Source organism: Brachyhypopomus gauderio, chromosome 21 (assembly GCF_052324685.1).
Source record: "Brachyhypopomus gauderio isolate BG-103 chromosome 21, BGAUD_0.2, whole genome shotgun sequence".
NCBI lineage: Eukaryota > Metazoa > Chordata > Actinopteri > Gymnotiformes > Hypopomidae > Brachyhypopomus > Brachyhypopomus gauderio.
In genome coordinates this window covers 1,904,070-1,925,333 of record NC_135231.1, presented here as the reverse complement: position 1 = coordinate 1,925,333, position 21,264 = coordinate 1,904,070, and the positions used below count along the sequence as shown (strand labels likewise).

The window sequence follows — 21,264 nt, the reverse complement described above, 5'->3', positions numbered from 1 at the left end:
TTTTGGTTATATCTGAATATAATCCATACATTGCATGCATAATTTATTTAAAGTTTGTGGACAACAGTCATGTTGTATTTTGTTTATTATTTGCAATTTACCGTAATTCCACAAATGTTCTATGTCATTATACATACAGTGATTAACTACCTTACCTACAGTGGAATCAGTTTATATTAATATTTTAGAGGATAGGGTGGGCTTTGATTTGATAGCAAATGTATGTCTGTCTGCGGGTTAGGAGGCGCCGTGGCCGCTGGAGCATCTGGGGAGGAACATGGACATGCCCTTGCGCCGCCCCTCAGTCCCCTCTTCCTCCCCACATTGCCAATGGGGTCGGTCTGATGAGACATGAGGGCCCGACGCATAGGCTCATAGCACCCCCCCCCCCAAAAAAGTCTTAGGAAAATCCACCATACTGATGGAGAAGACCACTCCAGGAAGAGGTGTAGTAGCACCTACAGTCTCAGACATGCTGTAGGGCTGGGGGGCAACACCGGAGAACCTAGCCTGTAAGAGTTTGAAAAACCCCTCCACAGTCCAGGCTTCCTCAGTCCGGTGCGCAAGGATGAGGTTTGCCCACTGAAGCGCCTTTCCCTGTAGTCTTGCCCTCATAAAGAGCACCAGAGCCTTTTCCGGTGGCATAGGGCATGTCAGGAACTGAAAATACAGGCTACATTGTAGAACAAAGGCATCAGCATTACGCTCCTCTCCATCGTACATGTCTGGGGAGTCAGTTAAAGAGGGCATTGCAACAGGTTTACCTGCAGTGTCCAAAATGAAACATGACTGCAAATAGTCCAGCTGTACCTGAAAGTCCTCATCATCTTTGGGAGGAGGCAAGCAAGCAACATGCCTCACTCCACTGTCCGCTGCGTTCATTGTAGGTCGGTTATTCTGTAACAACTAGGAGAGAGGGCTGAACGCAAGTGCGGACTGAACAATGAATTTAATGACAAAACTGATACATATACACAAAGCACACAAAACATACCCCAAGAATAATCAAACACCTAACTTATGAACCAAACAACACTAACAGAAATAGCTGGGTGGACAAGGCTAAATAAAAGCAAAGACATCAACAAGCAAAATCACTAGAGAAACCAAAGTCACACAAAGTACATCTAATAGGGAATACAAAATACAAGGAGTACATACAGACTAGTATTACAGACACAAAAGACCAAGATACCAAATCGCATACAAACAAGAGCTTAAACACAAGACTTAAATACACTAACCAACCAAGGGACTCAACAAGACACAGCAGAAAGCAATAACGAGGGGGCAGGGGAGTGAAGACAGACACAACTAGGAAATTTCAAAATAAAAGACAAACAGAAGACATGACCGACAGGAGGGAGGCAGGACTGACACTGACCCATTTTCATGCCTGTTTAAAGACTGGTTTAGGCCAGTGGTTAGCAACAACCGAGAGGCCACTTCAGTCGCCGCTTTAAGTCATGCTGGTATTAAAAAATATTTTGTAGGTATTAAAAAGGTATTAAATTCAACTTAAGAATCTCTGTATATACCCTGATGTATTAAATCTGTATTTATATTACCAGCCTGTTACCTTAATTAATGAAATATGCAAACATTGTGTAGAAAAGGAACATTTAATAAACATTAATCATCAAATGAAATGTATTTATATAGTGGTTTTTACACAAAGCACCCTTATAGAAGTTCAGAATCATCAACAACAAAAAAAAAAACCCTGGTGAGCAAGCCAAAGGCAACAGTGGTCAAGGAAAATCTCCTTCAAAAACTATAGGAAGAAACCTTGGGAGGAACCCAGACTCACAAGAGGAAACATCATCCTGGTGCCATTAATACAGGTAATGAGTGGAGGACAGAGAAGCCTCTTAAAGAAGTTGTTACAGGTCTGTAACAAAAAAAAAAACATAATTTAAACAAAAAACCTTCATTCCATCATTAAACATGAATAGAACTATAAATAATTTTGTATCTTTGTTTCTTCCAGTGTTAGAAGAATAATTTAGACAGGTACATCACTGTTTAAATCTAAGGGACCTTGGTAGTTGGTCATTACAACAACCGGTAGTCCACAGCAGATTCACTGAGCCTGAAAGGGTAAGAGGAATGGTTGTGTCCCAGATGTGGTATTCTTTGACTCTTCTAATAGCTCTCTCCACCAGGATTCAGAGACGAGCTATGGCTTGTGTTTTCTCCGTGTCCTCCTTGCTGAAGCAGGTGGATTTCTTGAAGGGGGGGATGATGAGTGTTGCACCAACATCAGACAGCATCTGGTCAATGATAAAGCCCTTGTCTGCCCTTGTCTCCTGGTTCCAGTAGGCTGAGAATTCCAGACTGTCTTGTTATTTCTTTGTCAGACACTGCCCCTGTGAAGAGCTTTGAAACAAAGGTGATTACACCTCATAGGGCAACACCTATCAGTGCTCTAAAAGTTGTGTGATTCTTGTACACTGAAAATGTTTCAGACTGGAGTGTAAGCGATGATGGAGTTTTGCATCTGATTTCTGTACAGTCCAGGATCACTCTAACGTTTGAACAGTACTGTTTAAACTTCTCTGGCATGGTTGCTTGGACCTGTTCCCTTTACATCCAGGTTGGCACTGACACCAAGACCAGGTATAAATAGTTGGCCCATGTGATGAGAACTCTGCTTACAGTTGTTGTGCTGACCCCAAAGATGTCTGCAAGAACCTTCTCTTTCAGGTCAACTGCAACACGGCAGCAGTACATGAACAATTCATCCACAAGTGCCAGTCTTTGGTTTGGACTTGGTTTCTCAATTTCCATCACACCCTCGTTCCTCTGTGCTTTACTCCAGTACACCAACCTGGATGCTGAGGGAGCAACCGACTCCCAAAAGATCAAAAATACCTTCTCTGATGGAAAACGGGTGTAGAATCTGAACTTTTCATCAGTTGCACAAAATCTGTTGATTTGCAGGCCCCTGAGCTGAGATTCTAATTCTCTGACCTTGGCCTCCAATTCTCTGATTTTTTCAGCAGCAGCATCCAGGGCACCTGAAAAATGCCGACAAAAGCATCAGGGTAAAATGTCGTCTTTACAATACAGACATTTATATGGAAGCCCATTCCCACCACCTAAAGTAAAAAAAAAAACAGCACATATATTTTTTTCTCATTATTAAGTAAATTGCTATCTCATTATTTCGAGATACTAAGTCATTATTTTGAGATACTATAGTAAATAATGACTTAGTATCTCAAAATAATGAGATAGCAATTTTTTTTTTATTTTAGGTGGCGGAAATGGGCTTCCATACATTCCATTTATCTTCTTTATCAGAGCACTGTGTTTTAGAGCAGTATTGTGTAGCTCTTGTCGTGATAAAACGTTTAAAACGTGAGTCAGCTGCCCTCTAGTGGCTGGCTGCAGTACAACTTTTAACCCCGCCCATTCCCATGTTGGTGAACGGGCCGGACGACAAACTTTGAATTTTTATAACTCGTAAAATAAGTTTTTTGAGCAATTATATTTTGTCAATTCTATAAGACCCCATTGCGTTAGTATCTCTTCCAGTGTTTTTCTCTATGATAAACAGATTTTATAGAAGTTATTAAGTGTTACTTAAAGGGGTGTGGCGATAAGGTGATTGACAGTTAATAGCTGCGTTGGTTGACATCTAATACCAGACGCTCAAACGTGAACGCGAAACTCTCGACAGCAAAACTCTCGACAGCAATATTAAAACCTTTTACCTTTGTTTATTTTGTAAAACGTCAAGTGTCTATACTGGTGGGCGTATCCTAACAAATGTCGGAGCGGAGATAGGTCTCTGGCGGAGATACTGTCCTGCCTACCGGTTCTAATGCGCATGCTCTGGCTCCAATTTTCAAGATGGCAGCGTCCTTGTGGCCATCTTGGTTGCTTCAAAAACTCACAACGGGATTCAACGGTGACGTACCGTCCATTATATATACAGTCAATGTCACTGACCCGAGCTCTCGCCTCGCTGGAGCGGCGGGTAGTTTGCGCCCGTGTTAAACGCGAGGTCAGTGATAAGAGCAATGAATAGCCAACCATATGACCATAAAATAGCTTTATTGTAATGTGCTGTTATGGTACCAGACTAGGAGGGTTTGGGTTAGCTAACGTTTATATTAAAACTTGTCAGAAAGCTCTCTGAAACATAAAGTTACATTACTCTCTGGCCACGTCCAAAACTGCTACTACACTGAATGTGTAAAAAATAAAATATAATGAATAAAACAAATAAACGAATAAATAAAAGGACACCATGGTTTGAAGTGTTTTCAGTAGTGCAGTATGTAATGTTCCAGAGTGTGCTGTTTGGGACACGGACTGTCCAACATTAACGTTAGTCTTGTCTAGTCAGGAAACCTTAACATACATTTTTTGTCATTTAATTTCAGCATGCCACCAAAGAAACAAATAAAACCACAGGACACAACACTCCTGAGTTTTTTTTTTAAAGAGTGGAAATAGTTTAAGTATACAACAGAGTTTAGAAATAATAATAATCAAACCTGTTATATTATTTTAAATATTATGTATCACCTTATTAGGAGAGTACTGGTACAAAGATACAGTAACAGTGCAGAAGCTGCAGAGATCATTCATGCTTTGCCTTCAGAGGTACATGGATTATTTGGGCAAGTGGAAGCTCTGAGCAGGTTGCTTTTAGTAGTCCATGTTTCATCCTCTGAGGCAGAGAGAAGTTTTTTGGTTATATCTGAATATAATCCATACATTGCATGCATAATTTATTTAAAGTTTGTGGACAACAGTCATGTTGTATTTTGTTTATTATTTGCAATTTACCGTAATTCCACAAATGTTCTATGTCATTATACATACAGTGATTAACTACCTTACCTACAGTGGAATCAGTTTATATTAATATTTTAGAGGATAGGGTGAGCTTTGATTTGATAGCAAATGTATGTCTGTCTGCGGGTTAGGAGGCGCCGTGGCCGCTGGAGCATCTGGGAGGAACATGGACATGCCCTTGCGCCGCCCCTCAGTCCCCTCTTCCTCCCCACATTGCCAATGGGGTCGGTCTGATGAGACATGAGGGCCCGACGCATAGGCTCATAGCACCCCCCCCCCCAAAAAAGTCTTAGGAAAATCCACCATACTGATGGAGAAGACCACTCCAGGAAGAGGTGTAGTAGCACCTACAGTCTCAGACATGCTGTAGGGCTGGGAGGCAACACCGGAGAACCTAGCCTGTAAGAGTTTGAAAAACCCCTCCACAGTCCAGGCTTCCTCCGTCCGGTGCGCAAGGATGAGGTTTGCCCACTGAAGCGCCTTTCCCTGTAGTCTTGCCCTCATAAAGAGCACCAGAGCCTTTTCCGGTGGCATAGGGCATGTCAGGAACTGAAAATACAGGCTACATTGTAGAACAAAGGCATCAGCATTACGCTCCTCTCCATCGTACATGTCTGGGGAGTTAGTTAAAGAGGGCATTGCAACAGGTTTACCTGCAGTGTCCAAAATGAAACATGACTGCAAATAGTCCAGCTGTACCTGAAAGTCCTCATCATCTTTGGGAGGAGGCAAGCAAGCAACATGCCTCACTCCACTGTCCGCTGCGTTCATTGTAGGTCGGTTATTCTGTAACAACTAGGAGAGAGGGCTGAACGCAAGTGCGGACTGAACAATGAATTTAATGACAAAACTGATACATATACACAAAGCACACAAAACATACCCCAAGAATAATCAAACACCTAACTTATGAACCAAACAACACTAACAGAAATAGCTGGGTGGACAAGGCTAAATAAAAGCAAAGACATCAACAAGCAAAATCCCTAGAGAAACCAAAGTCACACAAAGTACATCTAATAGGGAATACAAAATACAAGGAGTACATACAGACTAGTATTACAGACACAAAAGACCAAGATACCAAATCGCATACAAACAAGAGATTAAACACAAGACTTAAATACACTAACCAACCAAGGGACTCAACAAGACACAGCAGAAAGCAATAACGAGGGGGCAGGGGAGTGAAGACAGACACAACTAGGAAATTTCAAAATAAAAGACAAACAGAAGACATGACCGACAGGAGGGAGGCAGGACTGACACTGACCCATTTTCATGCCTGTTTAAAGACTGGTTTAGGCCAGTGGTTAGCAACAACCGAGAGGCCACTTCAGTCGCCGCTTTAAGTCATGCTGGTATTAAAAAATATTTTGTAGGTATTAAAAAGGTATTAAATTCAACTTAAGAATCTACCCTGATGATATACTCTGATGTATTAAATCTGTATTTATATTACCAGCCTGTTACCTTAATTAATGAAATATGCAAACATTGTGTAGAAAAGGAACATTTAATAAACATTAATCATCAAATGAAATGTATTTATATAGTGGTTTTTACACAAAGCACCCTTATAGAAGTCCAGAATCATCAACAACAAAAAAAAACCCTGGTGAGCAAGCCAAAGGCAACAGTGGTCAAGGAAAATCTCCTTCAAAAACTATAGGAAGAAACCTTGGGAGGAACCAAGACTCACAAGAGGAAACATCATCCTGGTGCCATTAATACAGGTAATGAGTGGAGGACAGAGAAGCCTCTTAAAGAAGTTGTTACAGGTCTGTAACAAAAAAAAAAAAACATAATATAAACAAAAAACCTTCATTCCATCATTAAACATGAATAGAACTATAAATAATTTTGTATCTTTGTTTCTTCCAGTGTTACAAGAATAATTTAGACAGGTACATCACTGTTTAAATCTAAGGGACCTTGGTAGTTGGTCATTACAACAACCGGTAGTCCACAGCAGATTCACTGAGCCTGAAAGGGTAAGAGGAATGGTTGTGTCCCAGATGTGGTATTCTTTGACTCTTCTGATAGCTCTCTCCACCAGGATTCAGAGACGAGCTATGGCTTGTGTTTTCTCCGTGTCCTCCTTGCTGAAGCAGGTGGATTTCTTGAAGGGGGGGATGATGAGTGTTGCACCAACATCAGACAGCATCTGGTCAATGACAAAGCCCTTGTCTGCCATGGATGCATCTCCTGGTTCCAGTAGGCTGAGAATTCCAGACTGTCTTGTTATTTCCAGTCTTGTTGTGCCAGTCTTTGGCTTGGACTTGGTTTCTCAATTTCCATCACACCCTCGTTCCTCTGTGCTTTACTCCAGTACACCAACCTGGATGCTGAGGGAGCAACCGACTCCCAAAAGATCAAAAATTCCTTCTCTGATGGAAAACGGGTGTAGAATCTGAACTTCTCATCAGTTGCACAAAATCTGTTGATTTGCATGCCCCTGAGCTGAGATTCTAATTCTCTGACCTTGGCCTCCAATTCTCTGATATTTTCAGCAGCAGCATCCAGGGCACCTGAAAAATGCCGACAAAAGCATCAGGGTAAAATGTCGTCTTTACAATACAGACATTTATATGGAAGCCCATTCCCACCACCTAAAGTAAAAAAAAAAAACAGCACATATATTTTTTTCTCATTATTAAGTAAATTGCTATCTCATTATTTCGAGATACTAAGTCATTATTTTGAGATACTATAGTATATAATGACTTAGTGTTACGGAACAGCTCCAGACCCTTCCCTGTGGGCATGCCGCTATGTTGTCTGCGTGTCGTTATGTCCATGTTTGTACTTCCGTGGGTGTGGGTTGTTTGTGAGCGTGTTCGTTTGTTACACCTGTGCCTTGTCTCGAGGTCACGTGGGTCTGTGTACTTCACCTATTTAATGTGCGTTAACGCGGTGTCTAGTGCTCGTCTATGTCTAAAGTTCATGCCTGTGCAAGCCTCCGCAATTTGCGTGCTTGCACCATCTGTGCTGGGCTTTGCGTTTTTGTATGCATTAAATGTTCAGTGTGCACCACAAGACGTTCGTCGTGCCTCCTCCTTGCTCCTACACGCCAACGTCACACTTAGTATCTCAAAATAATGAGATAGCAATTTTTTTTTTTTTTTACGTGGCGGAAATGGGCTTCCATACATTCCATTTATCTTCTTTATCAGAGCAATTTGTTTTAGAGCAGTATTGTGTAGCTCTTGTCGTGATAAAATGTTTAAAATGTTAAGTCAGTGCTTAATTTGTAAATCAAACGATGCCAGAACGCAAACAGCGGCATGAGACAAGGGGTCACTGAGGCCAACAATGTCACCGGCACGCACACAAAACCCAACGCTTAGGCACACAAATGTCAAAATAGCAAGCCAATTCGTATATATAAATGACTTTTAAATGATTTACGTGTGTTTTATAAGTGTTTTAAGTGCAGAAGTGCATTTAAGTGCATTTTCAAGTACTTTAGCCTAAATTCCAGCAATTTACAAATCTGAAACACAAAGCAACATTAAAATTTGTCAGGTAAATATTCCTTCCCCTGTTTTTGAGGGGTGTTTCTTTATACTACTAACTAGCACACTAAATAATGTGACACGGCAAGTATAAACGCCTCCTCCTCCTCCTCCGGAGGTTCGCGCGATGTGTGCGGAGTCACGCGCTACGGTCACTCGCTAAAGTATAACTAGCTTTATAGGGGAGACGCCTAAAGGCATCGCTAAAAAGGAGGGCTCTTATGTGATTTAGGAAGCCTGAATGTGGATCTTGTGTTTAAAAAATGTATTTTATAGAATTATTTGTTTAATTAATTGGTTCAACACAGACAGATTTCTTCATAACTTATAATTAGTAGGCTTGAAAGTTACCGGATCGAGGCAGACAGTTCCCGGAACGCACCCTTCAAAATGAAAGAGTTCCCGGATCCTGTTCCGGCAGGATCCGGCTCAAATTAAGCCCTGGTTTTAGTGTACTAATGTGCTAATGTACTAATGTATTGAATGTGGTTATCTTGTTTTATCTGTGGCTAATTCCTTGCTGTCAGTTGCACCCAGTGGTGAAAATAAAAATTACATGTAATCAGTTGAACTCCCATTTCAGCTAAAGGTATACTTACGGGAGTAATCACCACACCTTACAAATCTGTTTAGATGATTTTGTTCTTTCAAATTATAACCAAACATCACAAGCATTTTGCTAATATCAAAACCTTTTTACTCTCCTTGTTTCCAACCACAATTCCCAGCAGGGCCGGAGTGGGCCACTTTTTCAGCCCGGGAGTTTCATGCCCAAATCCAGCCCAAAATTATATTTCCCTCCCAATCGGCCCAAACTAGAGATTGACATGAGCCGGCCCATCGGGAATCCTCCCGAATCTCCCGATTAGCCACTCCGGCACTGATTCCCAGCAGCTATAGTTGTGTGAAGTTGATCAGCACATTTCTGGCTTCTCAGGATGTACCACAGCACTAATCAATTTTTGTGGAAGGCATATGACCTCTTTCAGGTACCAGACACTAGGTGGATGAGAGCCCATTTTGAAGATATCCCATTTTGTTTTAAAACAGGTGAAAATACCATATCTTGGCTGTCTAAATGGGCATAATGGCAGATTGTAGAATTTTACTGTTGACATTTACCATGTAAATGGATGTGTTTATTTTGGCTTTTAAGGGGGTTGTTGGTGGAAAGAAGTTGCAGGATGGCACTCAAATCCCTTCTTTCAGAGAATACATGTATGATATGACACCACTCACAACTCATCTTCAATATACTCATTGGTTGCTTGACTGATAATTTAAAGCTAGGTGTCATGCACAAAACCAAATTACACAGTGGACAGGGAGTCAGGTGATGGGAAAAAAACAGTTTATTTTTTTACACCAACAGGGTATGCAATAACAAAGTCGTTGAGAACAACATAAAACCTTAATTTTGGAGTGTTGGATGTGAATCCTCCATTCGTGTCCCTTTCTCTTACCTTCAAGCTCCTCCCTCTCTTACACCTGGTAGCTGAACTGTCATGATGTAATTGTCCTTCATTCATCAGCTTTGACCCAAGTATGATGCTAGTAGGAAGCAGTTGAAGCAGGCTTTGACCCAACTATGACCTATGACCTCTCAAAGACTGTGGGTTGATGCTGAGGCCTCAGGCCCATTTAATGCTTTACATGGTTCCTTACAGTACACAATAAGGTGATGGAGGGATTCTGCATCTCAGATGCAAAAACCTAACTGTATCAGTCCCCTGATAGTCCCCTGATAGAAGTTTGTCATGACACTTGTCAGAAGAAATCTGACAACATGGATGAAGAACAGGATGATGTTCTTGATGACGGTTTCAGTGAAAGTGAACAAGCTCACTCTGGTCAGGATCAAAAGGATATTTACACAGATTCAGCCTATTTGATATGAGTGCTTTAATTCGCCTAAATGCAGTATGAACCTAAAATGGATTTATGAGGAAATGGTACAGTGAAATATGCAAAAACGTACTGTTATGATAGTTAAGGGTTCATACTCTCATGCAGCAGTGGAATTCTTTTGGCATTATGGGAGACTTCTGAGAAACTGATAACCAATTTCTGAGAAATGTATCTCCAAGCCCTAACAAAATTAAGACTTCAATGTGGATTTTTGAAAAATGGTACAGCAGAATCTGTCTACATTTGCCCTGGGGGATAAACAAAGGCTACCAATTCTTGGGTGGTAGTAGAATTTTTTTGGCATTATGACAATTGAAAATTCAGACAAATAGTAAACCACAGTCTCAGAATTAAACAAGCATTTAAGCAGAGATGCTAGGTGAGGGAGTGCAGTTATGACTGACACAGTCCCCAAACGACCGGGGCCCATTTGGTTTTTTCAAGCGGCCAAAATCCGCTTTCTCCTAAGCACATCCCACATTAACCCCATTCTTCTGTTGTCCATTCTAGAATTATCCATTACAAATTATTTTGTTCATAAATTTATTGTATCATTTAAATCAGCAGGACTGGTTGTGTAAAGATCATGGACATGTAAAGGTATAGAATTTAGTAAATTATCAAGAAAATCTCATTTACAGTTTTTAATGGTCAGGTTGAATTTCAGTGTTCCTTTACATTTTGTGTGCACTGAGAAACCAAGTTATTGCTTAGGTAACATGCTATTATACTTTATTTGTTATATGAGCATATGGAAGCATTTCTTTTGTCTTGTCTTTAACACTTCCGCTCCTCACGCGCTCGTCTGCCTTCTCTAGAGCCTGGCGCACCAGACAGAGACGCCGCCGCATCTTCCCTGCAGTCATCCTCGTTGGGCACAAAGGCGTCCGCGGTTGCCACGGGCCTCTCTAAAGCCACGTGCCCGTCGCCCTCCTTTGAGCAGAGGTCGTGGTTGGCCTCTGGGGGCGCCGTGGTGCCTTTCGTCACATGGGTGTCGTAGCAGTAGATGGGCTCCTCAGCCGAGGCCGTCTGGGTGCGAGGCGTGGTGTCGGTTGGCTTAGCTGGCGTCTCGGGGGCGGAATGGGTCCTGTGCGGAGGCGGGGACAGCGGGGACATGCTGAGTGAGAGGGTCGGACATCGCTTTTGTCCGTCCAGAGGAAGGCGAAGGAGGGAGCGTGGCATCAGAGCACGATGGCTTGGAGCTGAACAGAGAACAGAAGAAAAAGGCAGCAGTGTTACTCACTTCATCTACCTGCAGTGTTTCCTTTCTATTCGCTGAATGAGTGAATCTGAAAGATGACCAGAGCAGCTTGTGTACCTGTATGTGTTCTTTCTGAGCTGGTAGTCCAACCCGCTGGTGGGGCTCACCAGGGAAGATAAAGATGCTCCAATTTCTGTAGCCTGAACAACGCAAGCAACAAAAAGCTGTTAACGGCCATTTAATGGCTTCAGTTTACCCATTATATTACTTAATGGGTTCACAATTCCTCTGTCTAATTCCTCTTGTCTAATAGTATTATCTGAATACTGAAGCTGATGGAACTACACAGCTATAGCGTTTCAGGAGTAGAACCAGGAAGCCATGTGCTGTTTGCAAATATTCAAATGAAAGCATTTTTGGTCTTTAAATGTTAAAGTAATATAAAACATACATATGCAGAATTTAAAAAATACTGTGATAAAAAAGGTACCCAACCGAAAACACCATCGCTTTATCAGCTTTGACTGATCAATTTATACCTTATCACATGGTTTGAAGCCATTGACTTTATGGTGGCCATTTTGGGCACTGTGAACAAGTCCCGATCCGTTTTCTCGTGGGAGAATTCCGGGGAAGCAACTGGAACCGTTGGTCTTGGGCGTGAGGGAGCTTGAGCTGTGGAAGAGGGGACCATCCATCCCACCTTTCCCCTCGGATGCCTTGGCACCAGGGTAAGACTTCCCTGTGCCATTATCCAAAGCTCCGCCTTCCTGGTCGGACTCGTCGGATGACTCTTGGCCATACGGAACCAGGAAAGCTGCTCTCTTGTGAGCGGTGGTGCCACCGTTCACCTGCACAGGCCGTCTGAGGTCTGAGGTAGACTGTGGTGCGCTGGAGGAAGAGGACGAGGGCAGCGGGCGCAGGTGGGATGCGGCAGCCGAAGAACTGCAGGGGCTGGGCCGGCTCTGGCTCGGCCGCACTGTCTTTCCCTGGCCGATGAGGAAGTTCAGCTTAGGCCTGTTTGGTGCTTCCGGGATGGCCGTGGGCCGCACGGGTTGAGATGCGGAGGAAGAGACAGATGATCCAGGGCCCGTCTTCGAGACGCTGCTGCTGTTGCTGCTGCCAGGCTTTGAGCCACCGTGGTCCTCCTTCACGGGAGAGTTATTCTGCAAAGTGAACAGCGGTCAGTTATGGGAAATCTGAATATCAGGAACAGAAAGTAAGAGTTTAACAGTGTAAACAAACAAAACACAGCCCTCTCAATTATACTAGTGAACAATAACAACCAGTTCCCAGTCAGATTTCCTGGCATGGTGCAGTGGTGTGGTGATACCTTCGCCATGTGAGGAGGAAGCTGTGGACCGATGAAGGAGGTGGAGGTGTACTGAGGCCCGTTCACCTTGGCCGTGCTGACCGGGCGAGGGGAGCAATGACCGGGACCATGGGTCACAGAGTTACAGTCTCAGTTTAAGATCTGTTGACCTAAAAATGATGGATTGGGGGGGGGGGGGGGGGGGGGGGGGGGAATAAAAGTGTATAAAATGCCTTTCTAAATATTCTAAATATAATGGTTTAAACATTAGATTGAAATGACTGGATGTAGAACAGTAAGTACGCCTGTTGGTTCAGCACTGATCGTATGTCACTTAGAGATACTGATGCATCGTTCATCTCATACCACTGCTCATTACTAGTTTGTAATGGATAATTGAAACTTGGAAAGAAAGTTGACCCTTATGCACCTGAGTGACGTTAAGTTGGTAATAGTCCTCAGTAGTAGGTCGCTTGGCGCTGGGTGAAGACTCGTCTGGGTCGGAGCTGAGGCGGCGCACACACTTCCGCTCCTCACGCGCTCGTCTGCCTTCTCTAGAGCCTGGCGCACCAGACAGAGACGCCGCCGCATCTTCCCTGCAGTCATCGCCGTTGGGCACAAAGGCGTCCGCGGTTGCCACGGGCCTCTCTAAAGCCACGTGCCCGTCGCCCCCCTGTGAGTAGAGGTTGTGGTTGGCCTCTGGGGGCGCCGTGGTGCCTTTCGTCACATGGGTGTCGTAGCAGTAGATGGGCTCCTCAGCCGAGGCCGTCTGGGTGCGAGGCGTGGTGTCGGTTGGCTTAGCTGGCGTCTCGGGGCCTGAATGGGGCCTGTGAGTAGGCGGGGACAGCGGGGGTAGCGACATGCTGAGTGAGAGGGTCGGACATCGCTTTTGTCCGTCCAGAGGAAGGCGAAGGAGGGAGCGTGGCATCAGAGCACGATCTACTGACTCTGGTAATAGTCCTCAGTAGTAGGTCGCTTGGCGCTGGGTGAAGACTCGTCTGGGTCGGAGCTGAGGCGGCGCTTACGTTTGTCTAAGCTGTGGCCAGAGCGACACTCCATACGAGGCTCCTCCTCCAACTTGTGCCTCCTCCTCTTCTTTTTCATCTTTTTGTGTCGGAAGGAGCTGCTGTCCCCATTCCTGTCTGATGGGTCCCTCTCAGAACTCCTGCAGATTGAAAATGATTTGCTTAAGGAAACTGTAGTACACTTTCTGGCTTATGGTTGCTAGATTTTCTACAACAGTAACAGTTCTGTTTGCTGACCCCTCCTGGTCACACACAGTATAGCAATGGCCGTTCTCATGCAACATAAATAGCTCCTTACCTCCGCTTGTCCTTCTTCTTCTTCTTGGATTTCTTATGTTTTTTTACAGGCCGCTCTTCACATGGATCCTCCCTGTCCGACAGGCTACGCTTTTGTGCCTGGGGCCGCGGGGCAGGGCTGGCGGGGCGTGGTGCTTTAGCCCGCTTGTGTCCCGAGTCTTTCTTCCCAACATAGTACTCAAATGAGCGAGGGAAGTCACCTTGACCATTCTCCACATCCCGGTCTCGTTCGTCCTTGCTGCTGTGATGGCGCCGGTGGTGGTAGTGGTCTCGGCGGTGGTGGGTGTGCCCGTCCCGGTGGCGATCTCCCTCTCGCTCTCCAGGGATCCTCTCTCGACTGGCCGAGCGATCCTTATCAGTATGGTGGTCTCTGTTGGGACGATGGCGATGGCGATGGCGGTGCCCGTAGCGCTCCCGACTCCGGTTTTCCCGCTCGCGATAATGTCCCTGCCTGGATCTGCCTCGCTCCTTCAGGGTGGAGGAAAGGTGTGGCTGCTCAGAGTCTTTATCACACTTCCGCTCCTCACGCGCTCGTCTGCCTTCACTAGAGCCTGGCGCACCAGACAGAGATGCTGCTCTATTGTGAGCGGCGGCGCCACCGTTCACCTGCACAGGCCGTCTGAGGTCAGAGGTCGGGGATGCGGCAGCCGAAGAACTGCAGGGGCTGGGCCGGCTCTTCGGGACGCTGCCGCTGTTGCTGCCGCCAGGCTTTGAGCCACCTTGGTCCTCCTTCACGGGAGAGTTATTCTGCAAAGTGAACAGCGGTCAGTTATGGGAAATCTGAATATCAGGAACAAAAAGTAAGAGTTTAACAGTGTAAACAAACAAAACACAGCCCTCTCAATTATACTAGTGAACAATAACAACCAGTTCCCAGTCAGATTTCCTGGCATGGTGCAGTGGTGTGGTGATACCTTCGTCATGTGAGGAGGAAGCTGTGGACCGATGAAGGAGGTGGAGGTGAACTGAGGCCCGTTCACCTTGGCCGTGCTGACCGGGCGAGGGGAGCAATGACCGGGACCATGGGTCACAGAGTTACAGTCAATAAAAGTGTATAAAATGCCTTTCTAAATATTCCACTATTCAAAAATCTGGAGCTGGTTTAAACATTAGGTTGAACTTACCGGATGTAGAACAGTAAATATGCTTGTTGATTCAGCACTGATTGTATGTCGCTTACAGTTACTGATGCGTCGTTCATCTTATACCACTGCTCATTACCAGACTGAAATAAAAACATTATTCCATCCATTAGCTAGAGCAGAAACTCAGTGCAAAAACGCAGAGAATGCTGAAACCGCGCAGCACATCAAACCTTCACATAGCAGTAGTAGTGTCCGGCGTGGCAGCTAATCCCGGAGTGGACCAGCACAGCGTACAGGCCGTAGAGCTGTGGCTCTCCGTGGGACTGCGACATGAACGGACGCATGTCCAGATACTCTGGGTACCTCACGTCCTGCACAGGGGGACAGAGAACAGTTGTGCAACGGCATAGATCACGTGAAACGACTAAGGAAAGTGTACAACAGTGCGGCAGAATTAAGTACGGTGGTCAAACCTTTGCAATTTTGCTTCCGTTGAAGTCGAAGCGCTTTAAAGCAATGGTGAGCACATTCGAGCTACGGTGGACTGTAAATCTTTTTGAGGCATGAACCATTTTCTTACATCTACAAACACAACCAAATTCACAATGAGGACAGAAAAGATAATAGGCAACACAGACCACAGTAAATTCACCACTAGTGGTCCCATGACAACAAATAGAGCTTGGTTTATATCCAGAGATAAACCGGTGTGCCTCAGACTTATCCAAGATAGACTTGCCGTGTGTTAAGGGACAGAAGTAAAGAGCACCTTTATCCCTCTTATCCATTGGTTTCAAAGCACTCTGTAGTACGTGGCCGAAGACGGCTTTTTGAGTTTTATGTGAAAATATTTTGAAAATGAGGCTGGCAGTTTGTATCCGCCTTCCTGAGTCTAAAGTTACTGGTCATGCTACTTTTGGAAAAAACACATGGTTACCCTGTTGGACGGCATGGTGGAGCAGATCTGAGCTGGGACACTTACTTGGTGCACTTGTAGGCATTGTCTCCATCAAGCTGCTCAGGCTTAACAAACTGCTCAAGAGCTTTGGTGATGGTTGGAGCAGTCTACAAAACACATGTAAACACGCTTAGGCACAGACACAGGGCTAAAGAAAATCTTGTCAAACTGATCCCATGATGCTTTACATCTCAGACACCAGTTTGGGACAAGCAATTATCAATTCACTGAGTAATCATTAATTCACTAAGACAGCAACTCTCATACAAGACTAAATTGTAAGCCAGACATGCCATGATTAGCAGACCTAATTAATAATCTAAACAAATGTCCACCTCACACATGTACACATGCACGCACACACTTTAACAAACTGATAGAATCAATTTCAAAGCCCAGATCATTTCTATGGACATCTTTATAAAAGATACAACAGAGTGACTGATGGCTACCTCAATGTCCAGTGCAATGTCCAAATACTGATCAAACGTATCAGATACTCCATTGCAGTTCAAACACTCCACTGTGAAATCAGAAAGAATATAATCAATTTAACTGATCAAAAACATCTCAAATAGCATTGCCAGTCATACACATTGAACACTTATGAAATAAATAATTTATAGTAACATTTTACAGTAAATACCATTTTACCATTTGATGTTCACAAATTGGAATGAAGTATGACTGACAAACTCACATCTTGACCTCAGGTAACCTCCAAATATCTGATGGATCAGAGTGGTTGCCTGTGTTTCCCTGTCCAGTCTGATTAAATAAAAACATCAGACAAGGCAGAAAATGTAATTTATTCAGATAGAAACTAAAACAAGAAATTAAAAAGAGAATATAAACAAACATGCAATTGTAAGAGTACAACCTTTAAGTGTATCTAAACGCCTTTCTGAATAACGCTTTCTAAAAGCACAAAGCAGAACAGAAATGAGGTCTGACGTGAAAATTGCCAGAAACTAGAACGACGCAGCGATTCCCTGATGGATTCATCTCCACACGTAACTGGTAAAGTCAAACGCTTCGTTCTGAATGTAGGCTGCTGGCTGGCCAGTAGTGGAGAGATGTTGAGAAGCAGCAGCTGGCACCGCATCAAAGCAACTTGGGAGAGAGCGCACAGCCCACATACAGAGCGCTGGTGGACTAACGTGTTAGCCACACATAAACAAGCTGTCGACTGTGGTATGGAAGAGAGGGGTGAGAGTAAACCACCCTGTATGCCTGTGCAGTTTCTGCACAAATGCAGAACTACTTCTATTTTCTTAGACCAACCTGGCCTCATTTAGATACAGGACAATCTTAATAACTGGTGGATACATCAGCAATTTTCTTCACACCGGTATCAAGCACCAGTCTCCGCTCTTTTTTCAGTCAGTGAAATGGAAAGCACAAAAAACGCCAAAAAAGGACCCTTGGATCCATGTATTTAATCTCCAAATAATATTATTAATAATAATAATAATAATAATAATAATAATAATAATAATAATAATAATAATAATACACCTGACTAACAGCCACAGCTGCACCTGCTAGAAGTAACATTTTTAAATATCTGTCTGCAAGAAGAGTCAAGTAACAATTCTGCGACCCACAGATATCCAACAAACATGCTAAGAAATAGATGAATGCTAAAATTTCAATAATTTAGCAACTTGAGCAATGATATAGTGTGTGGTCCAAGTAAACATACATGCTCCAAAACAGGCAGGACTCTTGCATAGTGTCCACTGTGTACCGCAAGAACTCATGAGCGTCTTCTTGACTCCCAAAACAGAAATGACTTGCAATACCTTTGAAAAAGAAAAGGAGATGGACCACAATTAGAAATGTTCACATTTAATGGTGCTCAAAGGAATATGATGTTGCTTTTGTCCATCACCATTTGCATACTCACATTTTAGTTCATTCAGCACACTGATGGGTTTAATGACTTTTCCTGAATTGGCAAACACCTGGGTGATGTGATTCTCCATGATGCACATCATGCAAAATCCAGGTTCATGACCTTCGGGGGAAAAAGAGGACTCAGAATTAAGGCATATTAAATATACAGATGGTATCACTAAATACCAGTAGATAATCTTGAAAGTTAATAAGCAGTTAATAAGCAGGTAATTAACAAAGCCATGTTTCCAACCAAATGTTTTCTATGTATATCAATTAGAAAACCTTTACGGAAGCAAATAACATTGACAAACTCACAATAATGGTAAATAGTTTGTACAAAGGACAACTGCACCCCTTGGTTGATAAAGACTTCATTCAACAGATGGGAAAACATACAATAAACCCAAAACATCATAGCAAATGTTCATCAGATCTGCGTTTTGTCTTACAGCATTACATAGAAACTCTGAACACATTGTGAAATTAAGGACTGTGTGTAGATCATCCTGAGATGATCGAGATACTGAATGAACTGTTGCAGCCAATGGGAAGAAGCACACTCTGCTCCCAACAAAAACACCTGCTGGTTCTTGCAAAACAGAGGCCTGCTGACACCTCTGTTAACACCTTTTATTGAACAGCCCTAAATATCGTCTCATACCAGTGGACACTCCATTCTTTACCCAACATTGGTCTAGACAACCAAGCTTAATTTCTGCTCCTCTCTTGTGATATTAGAAATGTTAGACAATTTACTCTTGTTCAACTTGCAGTCAGCTCAAATAAGGCTGATTACATAATGATACAAGAACTAAAACAGGCTACGTTGGATATGTTAAATACTTTAGAACCAAGATGTGTGGCAGGAAGAGAAGGATGGGGAGTGACTCACATGTTCTGGAATGCTCTCTGGACAGCATGTAGTTGGCGAGAGGAGCAGTGTAGGAGAGACACTGAAGGGCAGAGTTTAAAAAACACGTGTTGCCCAGGTTCTGTAGACCTGCTCCAATACGATGGACCTGGTTCCAATTTAAACAGAGGTGTTCTGCTGGGAACAGGACCATCTGGGGTAGAGGGATGCCATCGCCACTGGCAAGCACCACTACATGGACAAACAGAGGCATTCGTTACGGCTTTCGTACAGCAACACGGTTGCTTCAGAAATGCTTGCAGGACACAGAACCGGTGCATCCCTGGAACATGGAGTAAACGGTAAAGTACTCACCAGTTTCCTTGGGCTTATCTTCTCTACGGTCATTATTCATTCCTGCCAGATAGAATCAGATCGTTGAAGTTAGATGCACTTTTCAAGAACTCACCTGTGGTATTTGCTCAGAATGACACAAACAGAACATACATGCTGGCTGGGGGGATCACATTGTTACTACTTGAGGTCTAATGCCTCAAGCTTGTACGATAACCTGTTTTGTTACTCAAAATCAAACAGTAAAATGCCTTCAAATTGGATACTCCAACCATTTTTTGGTACAGTTCACTGTTGAGAAATGAGTTACAGGTGCATGCAGATACACAGGGTTGCCAACTCTCACGCATTGAGCGTGAGACACACGCATTGAGCGTGAGACACACGCATTTGACTGTCTTCACACGCTCTCACGCCACACATCCCACATTGATTCACATCTATGATTCAATTAGTTACTAGTTCGCTCTGGCGCCAACCCCTGGCAATCGATTGCGATATAATACTTAATTTGTGTCCATTTTACACCCCGGCCGGTGACAACTTACGTTCGCAACCCCCCCACCCACCCACTGCGTGAGAAATCGGAAGTGTGGCGTGAGAGTGTGTGAAGACGGTCAAATGCGTGTGTCTCACGCTCAATGTGTGAAAGTTGGCAACCCTGTTTTAAATGCAAAACACCAACCCAGAGCACAGAGGAAGCATGAGGGTGTCCTGTTAAGATCATCAGGTCTATAAGAAAAAAAATAGAGATAAAAGCTATCACAAATAATTAAATACAATGATTTAAATAGAACAAAAATTCAATAATGAAATGTTAGAAAAAAATGTATTAAATAAATTTATTAAAATTAAATGTAGACATTTAAATAAAACGTTTGACATAAAAGATATAAAATGCATCAAATCAAAGCTACAGAATAGCTGTGCTTTTCACCTGAGAGCTAAAACAGCTGAATTAATCTGTAAGGCATGGGAGCACATGTTTTCTGTTTCTGAAAGTGGCTATAATCTGTGCACATCTCATGACTTCAAGAAGTTTATTCCTCCTGACTGCAATGTAATGGCCGAAGGCCACGTCACCATGTGTAGCCCGTTAATAAGTCAAACTCCACTGTGCCGTGGTGTTTAGTAAGCGTGTACTGTTCCAGCATATCAGTAATATAAGTCACACCTAGCCCATTTGTACAGAAGTAAAAAGCTATTTGGTTTGTTGAATGTGCATGTAATCTTCAGTGTTACACAGTACCAGTGAGGAGTGGATCTGTGGGAGGGTGGATGACCCATATAGATGGTTCTTCATCAGGCACATTAACATGGCCGACATCTGATGGTCCCGCCGTACTTCCGTGAGGGAAGGGTGCTGGTCCACAGGGATCTTGGGGGTTGTAGGGCACACCTGAAAATCCCACAGCAGGTAAAGTGAAACCCAGCATGCCTCCCAGTGAGGCTCAAATGCCTTGTAAGTGTTTCCCAATCAACAAGTGATTATAACAAGGGCTATGGTGCCATGTGATGTCATTAGAATGTGGGGAGAATGCATAAGAATTTGTGATGTCATGTTAGAAATCTGTTTCTTTTTAAAAATGTTTATTTTTATTTGCTTTAACATGGTGGGATTTATGAAAATTGTGCTGAGTCAAAGAAATCAAAGAAATAACCCATGCTCCATTAATTATATTTTCCTGTACACATGAAATAAAGAGCTTGACAGTCATCAGTAGAATAAATATACATGTTATTTTTCTGAACCTTAGAAACCTACTATATAAATGTGTATATTTAACTTTTAATTATTATGAATAAGCCTATGGAAATCCATACTCATAAGAATTAATATACTGTCTTACATAGAAGTATAAAATGATGTACAGTATATGAAAATGTATTTTTCTCACCATGAGTGGTAAAACTTGGTGTGTCTTTGAAGTGGTTCTGTTCCTGTCCAGGCCTTGGCTGGTCAGTTCTCCTGGGGTAAAAACTCATTCTCCACCTGAAAAATAGAAAGAATAGAAAGACAGAAAGATCTAGAAAAAATAGAA

At 43.2% G+C, this 21,264-nt stretch overlaps 1 protein-coding gene and 1 long non-coding RNA gene across 2 annotated transcripts; both read right to left on the bottom strand.

Moving 5' to 3' along the window:
- Nucleotides 1–965: 965 nt before the first annotated feature.
- On the bottom strand, nucleotides 966–3,749 carry LOC143485074 (uncharacterized). The gene is made up of 3 exons (XR_013122782.1): nucleotides 3,720–3,749; nucleotides 2,875–3,020; nucleotides 966–2,379 (listed from the first exon to the last, which is right to left on the bottom strand). It is a non-coding gene; the product is annotated as an uncharacterized LOC143485074 (long non-coding RNA).
- A 7,266-nt stretch (nucleotides 3,750–11,015) lies between these two features.
- On the bottom strand, nucleotides 11,016–21,129 carry LOC143485270 (ubiquitin carboxyl-terminal hydrolase 42-like). Its single transcript, XM_076984641.1, is given in 17 exon segments — nucleotides 11,016–11,440; nucleotides 11,540–11,639; nucleotides 11,979–12,605; nucleotides 12,773–12,921; nucleotides 14,588–14,595; nucleotides 15,198–15,298; nucleotides 15,389–15,529; nucleotides 15,632–15,740; nucleotides 16,141–16,223; nucleotides 16,569–16,639; nucleotides 16,817–16,884; nucleotides 17,822–17,921; nucleotides 18,026–18,136; nucleotides 18,911–19,120; nucleotides 19,244–19,285; nucleotides 20,472–20,621; nucleotides 21,121–21,129. Coding segments are annotated over 15 exon segments (2,343 nt in total). The 5' UTR covers nucleotides 19,284–19,285; nucleotides 20,472–20,621; nucleotides 21,121–21,129.
- Nucleotides 21,130–21,264: the final 135 nt, after the last annotated feature.